We start from the raw sequence: 10,644 nt of genomic DNA, 5'->3' as shown, positions 1-10,644 counted from the left end.
TTCACCCTTACTAACACAAACATATATAGTCTAAGAGATGAGATTTGAGAAAATTGAGATGAAAGAGATACAAATATAGCCTCATTAAACCAACTACAGTTAGCTCATGGCTTTGTGATGTACTTATACACTACCCAAATGTTTGGAGTGTTGGAATATGAGTATGAAACTAATTGTTAAAAGCCAACTGTTGTGATTTATTGTTGGTGCAGAAAAGTCTTGTAGAAAGAGATTTGAGTTGTTTTAGTTAAGGGTTTCTAAAGAAAAGGAATAAATTACATCACAAACCCAGGAACTAACACTTCCAAACATTATATAGGACAAGGTTTGCACTATTTTTTGAAGTCTGCTATATAACTTCTTCTTCGACTGCTTCTAGAAGTTATTTTGGTTCTTGTGTTTATTGAATTGTAGTTTTGATATTTGTATAATTTGTGGTTTATGAGCTTTATCTGTTGGTTTATGTTTTTTGATAAATTTATTCTTACATGTAGATGTCAAAAGTTCCATTAATGTACAATAAATAGTTTAATTTGTATCCTTTTTTATGGTATTATTTATATTTCTGCCAAGTTTTTTGCATCCAGTCATAATGAAAATCAGATTTACGTTGTTATTTCTATAAAAGAGAGGTGATTAATAACATAATCGGCAATTGGAATATATAAGAACTCATTTGGAAATGTTTTTAAAATAATTGAAAGCGTTTTTAGAAAAAATGATTTTGGATTCCAAAAGCACTTAAAGTGCTTCTTGTAAAAAATATTTCAAGTGTTTTTTCATGATTCACTTGCATTTTTACCAAGGATTGGTTTCAAAAATATTTGCATCAAAAACACTTTCAGCTATTTTAAAAGCACTTTAAACAAACACTAAAGCATTACTGATCATCATCAACTTATTTTTGCTTTCGTTTGTCTGCACTCAGAGTCATTTCAATTAATTACATACGATAGTAACTAGTCATAATTAAGTAACTCGTTAAGAACGGGCGTGGATTGAACGACACAAATGAAGCTTTTGATGAAACGATGGCAAATGTCGATGGCAAATGTTTTGTCCTAACAAATAATACATGGCTGTTTAATTTGTCGTCTGCATGTCTTAGCAAATTAAGTGGTGGTATTTGGTCAAGTCCAGAGCAAATCTTTTGCGATGCCATTGTCATTAAGTGGTGGTACGTACTATTCCTAATATATGTAAGGTTACTTTCTCAATTAATTTGTGGGTTCATCAGTTTTATTTTTGTCGTCTGGGTGTACCTGTACGTGCCTTGGGGCAATATCATCAGCCAATTATTGAACAATGAGCATGTCGTTTTTGAAACAAACTCGTTTGTGATGACAAGATTTTTATAGCAAGATTTGTGTGGAATCTTATTTTGGATCTTATCTCAGAAAATGAATGTGCCGTTTGTCTGTAATGAGATCCTATATTGTAGAAAAATGCCTTCTTTTTTTTTTTTTTTTGTCAAACGATAAATCTTGTTAGATTAGATGTTAAATTAATCACCGATAGATTTGAACCTGTTGGAAAATAGTAATATTTAGGTTTATTTTAGTATTTGAGTTTTGCTTGTTAGTTTAGGATTTGGACCTAACCCATCCGAGTTAGGGTTTCTTAGGTTTCGTTCTCTATAAATAGAGCTTGTAATTTAGTTTGAGAATAAGTTAGTCACAATGTAGCCTTTTAGGGTTTTGTAACCGTTTCGGCATTTTCAGTTTGTTTAATAATATTCTTATTATTATGTTAATCTTGTTCGTTGTGCACTCTGATATTCAACTTGGTATTAGAGCGGGTTCGATCCTTAGGGTTCAATTCTTTCTCGTTGGTATCAATTTGTTTGCCTTTGTCGTCGTTCGTTTTAGATTTGTTAGTTGGTATTGATTGTTTGCAAGGAAAAGAAAAATGAAAGAGAAAAAGAAAAAAAAAAGGTTTTGCTTGCAGTGGAGAAGATTCCCCAGCAAATAAAAAAAAGGGGACGAAAGAGAGAAGAAAGGAAAAAAAAAAAGGAACCACGGAAAGGAAGAAAAAGGAAGGAAAAAAGTAAAAGAAGGAAGGGAAAAAAAATATGGCTGTTGTGTTTTAAGGTTTGGGACCCCCGTGATGCTGCTGTTTAGGCTTGTTTCTGTAGCTTGTTGTTGCCTTCTACAACGATCGCTCAAATGCTTGGATTGATGATCATTCAAGTGACGTTGTGGACAGAGTGAATTGGATTTTTTATTGTTTGTTCGAAAGTTGGAATATGCATTGGCATTGACATTGGCATTGGTATTAGCATTGGCATCAGTATTGGCATTGGTATTAGCATTGGCATCAGTATTGGCATTGGTATTGGCATTGGCATTGGCATTGGCACTGGAATTTGGAGTCTTGCATCCACATCTACTTTGGCAAACCCATGTCGTGTACCGCTATGAGTTTGACGGGGGGTGTTGGAAATATTAGTATTTAGGTTTATTTTAGTATTTGGGTTTTGCTTGTTAGTTTAGGATTTGGACGTAGCCCATCCGAGTTAGGGTTTCTTAGGTTTGGTTCTTTATAAATAGAGCTTGTAATTTAGTTTGAGAATAAGTTAGTCACAATGTAGCCTCTTAGGGTTTTGTAGTTATTTTGGCATTCTCAGTTTGTTTAATAATATTCTTATTATTATGTTAATCTTGTTCGTTGCGCACTCTGATATTCAACTGAACCCACGCCGTCATGCGAGGGCTCAACTTCTTTCCTCCACTGTAGTAAAGAGCCACTTGCGTAGAAAAACGTATTTGGCTCAACTTGTTTTTCACTTATCCTTAAATGTACAACATATAATAAATACAAATCATAAATTAATTGCAAATACACATCATTTACTCTTTCTACAATAAATCTAATGTAGAAGAGTGAATGAACCTATGTAGAAGATTTAATTAGCCTAATTGTTCAATGAACCTAATTAACACTCACCCTTTAGTGGATGGAAATTGCGTTAACAGATTTATGTAAAGATGGCTCAAGCCACTTTTGTAGGACAAGGAAGAGGCTTTTTTAACATTCCCCCTCAAGTTGGAGAGTGAAGGTCGAGAAATCCCAACTTCGTATCATAACCGAGAACTTCTCCTTGCCCAAAGGGTTTTGTAAAAACATCTACTAATTGTTGTAATGACGCCATATGTCAAGTAGTGGTTGTGCCATCAATTGTTTTGTCTCAAATAAAAAATCCATCTCAATATTTCGTGTTCTCTCATGAAAAGTTGGATTCACCGGTATATGTAACGCCGCTTGATTATCACAATATAAAAGTGAAGCTTCTAATTGAGGTATCTTGAATCTTCCAATAAAAAATTGCAAGCTAATAGTTAAAGACGGACACTAATCACAATCCACGAGACTTGCAGCTTGCTACAATAAAAAATATATAGTTGTCCATTTTAGAGAGTAGCACAACTTACTTATAAACTCATGCAAAGTCATTCCTCCCATCAATGCAAGATTTATTCCCAACATGCCCCCTCACATGTGACGAATTTTCAAGTCGAACACGTGGACACAATGGGGTGACATGGAGTACATGTGGCAATTGGGCTTCACACATAGGACAACTTACATACTTTGATACCATAAAGAAAATTGAAGTTCCACCATAAAATCAATTTGCAATATTGGGAGTTGCCCAATTACATATAAGCACATGCAAGGTCCATTCTTTTTGCGATGTTGAACTTTACTCTTAGCACACCCCCCACGTGTATGGACAACACAAATCGGATGATGTGGAGCACTTGTAGCTGTCAAGCAATCCACATACGAGACAACTTGCTTTGATACATTGAAGAAAATTGAGGTTCTATGATAAAACCAATCAGCTATATGGAGAGCTCAACTTACTTATAAGTTCATACAAGGTCCATTCTCTCATCAATGTAAGATTCATTCTTAACAAACGTTTATAATCATTTGTGCTCTATTTAGTAAAAAATGGCTACATTTAATTTTACACTCTGAGTTCGTGGGTTTCATTCTCCTTAAATATTGCGGTTGCGCTCTTTGCTCTATATGCGTCCAATCCATTTTCCTAGTGCACCCAACACCTTAAAACTATTTCCACAACTTTAAGGATAACTGAACATGCTTGTTTGGGCTTCAAAGTGCCCAATAAGAAAGAATCAAGGTATCCATTCTGAAAACCAATTCGACATTGGCTAGAATGAAGACTCAAGCAAACATAGAACTAAAGGGAACCGGAGGTGGGTTTGGAAATGCAGTGGAATGGTACACAAATTTAACTAAACTAGTTCACTTTCGCTAAACTGGTTTGCATGATCGAAATAGCATTACAGTCATGTCTTATATTAAATCACGAGAATAGATCAATACTATACTACAACAATAACTTGGAAGCTTCAAAATCAACATAGAGGGCACAACGATTTAACAAGGTAAAACTCTACCACTCAGGAAAACGTCCTTGCACACTTTCCTAGTCTAAAAACAATCTACTATTATTCAAACAAATGTAAGAGATTGACGCAAACTCAACTTACTAGACTCAACACTAGAAGGTAGTCTCGTCCTCATGCTCTTGCTACTTGAGTAGTACAAATTACTTGCTTTCTACTACTTGTCTCCTCTAAGTGGCAGAAATCTTAACTTGGTTGTGTAACACTTTAGAGAACGAACCATTATCGAGGGCGAACCGTTATCAAGGCTTAGCCCTCCTCAATCTTCATGCGTGAAAATGTATCCCTTTGTAAACCGGTAGTTATACTATAAGATGCTTATGCTCAATTTCCCTAGTTTTGCTATAAGATGTTTATGCTACAAGATATGCAAATGGGCTAGAGAATAACTAGTGGATGCATGGGTATGATGGGCTCGTGAATGTATTTGCTAGACCTAAATATTTGACAGCCAATTAAAACCCCATTTGACAAAAACCTTCCACCCAAAAAGTAATCATGGACAATGAGTTAAATCCAAAATCAAGTTTCAGCTCAAAATTAATTTTAATTTTAAACGCCTCACCACTGTTCCTAAGTCTAAGTAAATGAATGAATACACATTAGGTGACTAGAGCGTCATAAGTTTCTTCAACATGTACGAAACTGTCCCAGGCGGCCAAAAAAAGGGAAACTGCAGCTACCAGTGAGAACAAGGATCCTGACTTCAATCTTGATTTCGATCCTAAGACGATAGACAACTTGAAACCACTACTAAAAAACCTAATTTTTAGGTGGTGGTCGATTTGATGTACTTGGGAGCTTTGTGCCCTACAGCCAAGTTTCTGTGGCTATTCCAATTTACAACCTATATTAAGCAACAGATGCTGCAATTTAACTTTCTGCACCAAAAGAATACAGATATGTTTTCCCTAATTATGGCCCATTTTGGCCAGAAGCTCCATGTGATTATATGATCACCCACATGGCCAATATTGTTATAGGAACATGTGACATCTTTAGAGCATAAAAATAGTAAAAACTGGCTCTCACGCATCATGCGAGCGGCACATGAGCTTATATATGCGAGACACCCTGTTTCTAGATTTTTTTTTTCTCTATGGAAATCGGTGGTGCCATAAATTTATAAAAGCATTCAGGCAAAATATAGAAACAATATTAGAACTACACAAAGGATAGTTAGGATTCATCGTCCGAAACTGGCCAAAGGAGACATCTTTTATACAAGAGCAACAACCAACAGAGCATATGCTCTTAGACACTTGACTTATTCATAGACCCACCACAAAACACAGAAAAATACACATGTTTACTTTCACTTCTTATTCAACAAACCAGACTCCTGCATTCTAGAAATTGCCTTCTCAAATTGGCTCCACCTCTGCTCCAACGTCCCAATGTACCCGATCGACATCCTCACGAGCCCTGGTGAGATCCCAGCCAGAGCCTTCTCCTCATCATTCATCTCACTGCTTGTGCTGCTTCCAGAGCAGGACATTAGAGTTTCATAGTACCCTAGGCTCACAGCCATGAACCCAAACTGTGTGCAGTTCTGCAAGAGATTCATGAGCCTATTGGCTCTTTCCTCAGTCCCCATGTCCAAACACAAAAGCCCTCCGTACCCGTAATCTTTGTTTCCTATGGCCTTGAGAAGCTCGTGCTGCGGGTGGTCGTCGAGCCCCGGGTAAATTACTTTTAAGCCCATCTTCTTCATCCTTTGGGCATAAACCATTGCCCTATGGCAGTGCTCCTTCATTCTTAACCCTAGGTGGGGAATCCTCTCAGAGAGCTCAAATGCCACCTTGGCATTCATTGTGGGACCCAAGAGCATTAGGGAGCCTTGGTGTAGATCCATCATTGAGTTCACCAGGCTTGCAGGTCCGCACACAACACCTGTAAAAAATTTATGCCACAAAAAAGTTTAGTATTTTGTTGCTAATCACAAAAGCTACTTTCCAAAGAGAAAATAAGAAAGGGTTTAACAAATAATGAGATATCATGTTAGCTGGAAATGGTTGGACGGTCTAGTGGAATCTCTTCACTTTTTGCAGATAATAGATTTATACATAAATCATTAAGAACTTATATATTAAATGACGAAATGAAGGATCAAAACATATTTATCTTGATCTGAAATTGTCAAAGAGTTAGAATTGTAGAAGTTTTAATTCTCAAGCCAAAAAATAGACGACGCATTAAAAAAAGTGATTAAATATTAAACTAATATGACTAGATACACAAAAATTGATAGAATGTGAATATAACATCTATATATATAAAGTGAGAATGATAAAAAGGTGAAACATTCACAATACCAAAAATTGTCCTTCAAGAATTCTAAAATTACAATTGAACCATAAGAATTTAAAGTAATTCACCACATTTTAATTTTGAATGAATTTTAAATTTAAAACTTTAATTAAAAGAAAACTACCATGTTAGTGGATGGTTTTATGGTTTTGCTTAATTTTTTTTTCTGAATAATTTTTTAATAAAAATATAAAATAGTTACTTAAAAAAAAAACATAATCTAATATAAAAAGGTTAATTGCCACACGCTAATGCGTATGGCAAGATGCTAGTCTTAGATTATGTGATGATGACATTAGTACTTAAATTATGGTTCTCTTTTATTGGAATTAATATTTTTTGCTTCACCTTTTCTTTTAATTTTTGTACTGAACATCACATGGAATCTTGCAGTGAACATGGAAAATAACAGTGAAAAATCAAATCAAGGATCGTATAAGATATTCTAGTAAGAAGAATACAATTCCTACCTCAACTCACCCATGTTAATCATGAAGTAAGGTTGCAGATGGAAAACGACACCAAACAAACAGTGTCCAACAAAAACACAAGCAAACATAAACGTATGGTATCTAAAAATAACACAAGCTAACAAAAACGAACAGAAACACCTGTCTTGCTATCTAAATATAACAAGACATGAATCACGAGTCACAAAAGTAACACCCTCGCATGAATCCAAACCGGTCCCTCCCCCACCCTCGCTAAAAGTATTACTCTCCCGGCCCATACTTTTTTTCGGTCTGAACTCCCCATGCTTTTATTATAGGGAACTTTAACGAAAAGCACCTGGTACTGTTCACTTTAACGAAAAATCACATTTTTACACTAAAAAGTCAATCCTGGTACTATTCACTTTACCCTTTATTTTGTCCTTATCATTAAAACTCAAAGTTTTCAAGCCCTTTTCATTAGTTTTCCTTTTATTATATAACCTATAATGTAATCGATTTATTATCGACCGCCTAATTAATATGCCATTGTTATTAAAAAAAAAAAAAACTGATTAATTTTACAACTAAATGTCAAAAACGAATCATTCCAATTATTTATCCTAAATTTTTTTCTATAGATTAAAAGTACTTAACACGCATTTACCTAAAATCGCTAAATTATGATCTTACACTCAGTCTCTTCGTGAGCGTTATTAGATTTCATTTTTATAAACATCTTTAGATCACATTTTTTATGTTATACTGCACGTTACCAATCCAATCATATAATTGACGATATACTGTCATATTCAATAATTTTCGAACCGCAGAAGGTAAAGAAAATCTCACAAGCCAACTATAAGGAAAATATTTACTACTTTTACCTGCAATAATATCAGCACCGCCGCTAATAAACTTGGAAATGCTGTGAACAACAACGTCAGCACCAAGCCTCACCGGAGAGAGAACCATGGGAGAAAACGTGTTGTCCACCACAACCGTGACCCCCTTCTCGTGGCCGATACGGCTGAGCTCCGGTATGTTGGCGACGGTGAGAGTTGGGTTCGACATGCCTTCGAAATAGAGTACCTTGGTCTTCCCGACCTCAATAGCATTCCTCACCATGTCCATGTCGTTGATGTCCACAAACGTCGTCGTTATGTTGCATGCCCTGGGGAAGAAGTGGGACATGAGGGCGTGGGTCCCTCCGTAGACGGTTCTTGAGGCTACGATGTGCTCCCCGCTGCTGACGAGCTGGAGCAGGACGGAGGATATGGCTGACATCCCAGAGGACGTGCAGTAGGCGGCCTCTGTGCCCTCGAGGGCTGCCATCTGGCGACTGAGATTGAGCACGGTAGGGTTAAAGTGGCGGCTGTAGATGAAGAAGTCGCGGTCGGCACCCAGCTCGCCGGAGAACATTTTGCGAAGAGTCTCGGGCTCCATCACGGTGAACGTGGCGGAGGCCTCAATCGACATGTTGACACCACCGTGCTCACCAAACTCATGGCGAGCACTGGCTAATGCCGCGGCTGGGTCTTCCCAGGCTGCAGCTGCAGCCGAGGACAACAACATGGACTTTTTGGCGGCAACGTAGTCTTCGTTGTCTATGTCGTCGTGCTCTGCTCTCTTCTTGCTGTTGATGGTGGGGAAAACTAATCCCTGGCATTTGGTGTCAGCCATGTTTGGTTTTTGCTAATGGAGTTCAGGGTTGGGTTTATTGGGGGCGGGGCGGCGGCGGGGGGGGGGGGGTGTAAATCAAGGGGGGAGGAGGAGTTGTTTGTGCTTTGGGTTTGGGTTTGGGGGGATGTTATATCTTCTATATAGAGGGAGAAAGAGGAGACAGTGAAATTGATTTGTTATTACTATTCAAGGCCAGATTTTGATTTTATTTATTTTCAAGAACAAAGGTCGTATTTGTGGCATGCTTGTAGCGTGCCTTAATTGGTCCCATAGAGTAGCACTTCCTTTAAATCATTGGACGTATGGAAAGTTTGAGTTTATATATAGACACACACACACATACATACATATATATATAGCACGAATAGGTGAAAGTGTTAGGTGTCATCAACTATAAAGGGCATGTCAATAGTATGTATCGTTCCCATGTTATTAATTTTGTAAAGCCAGCCAATATGTGGGTCACAATTTTACCCTATATAATGGGTACTTCAGTTTGGGCAAAGCATATTATTAACTTTTGATTGCCCCGTTGTGAATGGAGAGGGTAGAAAATTTGGGGGAAGAAATTGACAACACTAATTACTAATGGAAGTTTGGAGAAGGTTCTCAAACCCCCTTTCATTATGCGTACCCAACAGTCTAACTCTAAACCAAAAATGCACCTTTTAATTACTTTGAAGCTTTTAATCTACATGAGCTAAGGAGATTCTTTATGGACTTTATCATCTCACAATTTAGCGTCAATTTTCCGTGCCAACATTATAAATCATTGTACCAAAAACATGAGATGACAAAGAGTCCATAGAGAGTCTCATTTTAAAGAGTTTCTTTAGCATTTCTTTAATATGAGAAGACAACACGTTCAAAATTGAAATGATAACATTAGAGAGGCCAAAATTCATTAGTCATACGTTGAAGAGGAAGTTATTCAAAACTATGTATGGGAATGAAAATTTTAAAACGAATTACGTTATTAAGAGTCAACTGTTATAGTGTTCAATTTTCACATTATTACGTAACAATTTTACTACCGATGACGTGATAGAAAGTGGCATTGAAAAATACTAACTTGTAGAGGACAAAACACATCAACAAAAACCATAGTTGTTGTTTAAACACTAGTAGGAAAAACCATTTTTGTGACAAATGTTTGGGCAACAAAGCAAAATTTGTCGCGCAAGTGTGTTTTGCACAACAAAATCAATAGCTTCATCGTGCAAGAATGATGCTAATTTGCACGACGCACACCTTTGTCGTGCAATAGAGTATGCACGATGAAAAAAAGATACTTGTTGCCCAAAGTCAGTAAAAATAACACGAGTATTTTTTTTTTTTTGCGCAAAAAAATGTGCGACGAAGTTTTTCCTGCGAAAACCTTGCGCGACAAAGGCTTCGCCGCACAAAGTTCGTTCAATTTTTGGGTCAGAGCATTCAACGCATGCGAATTAGCTGAAAACTTGTACGACAAAGGATTCGTTGCACAAAGTCCAGTCAATTTTTTAGTCAGAGCATTTAGTGCATGTGAATAAAAGGAATCAATACCATATTTAGTGCAGATGTTTGCACGACAAAGGCTTTGTTGCGTAAAGTCCCTAACCTTCCTATAAATATGCGCTTCTGCTCTCCTTATTCTTCACAATTCTGTTCGTGCTAGAATGGAGGATAAAAATCGGGAGTAGAGCAAGGCCTCTGAGCCCTATGATATGAGGCAATATGTGGAGCTTGCGCATGCGATTGGTGTAGCAATGCAGAACAATTGTCCTACTGCTAAGTGGTGT

General features: G+C 37.0%; 1 protein-coding gene across 1 annotated transcript; it reads right to left on the bottom strand.

Moving 5' to 3' along the window:
- Positions 1-5,604: 5,604 nt before the first annotated feature.
- LOC126599972 (methionine gamma-lyase-like) lies at positions 5,605-9,149 on the bottom strand. The gene is made up of 2 exons (XM_050266463.1): positions 8,068-9,149; positions 5,605-6,332 (listed from the first exon to the last, which is right to left on the bottom strand). Exons 1-2 carry the CDS (start codon positions 8,861-8,863, stop codon positions 5,755-5,757), a joined length of 1,374 nt encoding a protein of 457 aa, XP_050122420.1. The 5' UTR covers positions 8,864-9,149; the 3' UTR covers positions 5,605-5,754.
- Between the last annotated feature and the right edge of the window lie 1,495 nt (positions 9,150-10,644).

Source organism: Malus sylvestris, chromosome 14, assembly GCF_916048215.2.
Source record: "Malus sylvestris chromosome 14, drMalSylv7.2, whole genome shotgun sequence".
Taxonomy (NCBI): Eukaryota; Viridiplantae; Streptophyta; class Magnoliopsida; order Rosales; family Rosaceae; genus Malus; species Malus sylvestris.
Note: the sequence above shows the minus strand (reverse complement) of the source record. Positions and strands in the feature narration are given on the sequence as shown.

Coding starts and splice junctions, on each gene's coding strand:
- LOC126599972 (XM_050266463.1), bottom strand. CDS start 8,863: ATGGCTGACACCAAATGCCAGGGATTAGTTTTCCCCACCATCAACAGC. Junction 6,333..8,067: donor CGGTGCTGATATTATTGCAG/GTAAAAGTAGTA, acceptor AATTTTTTACAG/GTGTTGTGTGCGGACCTGCA.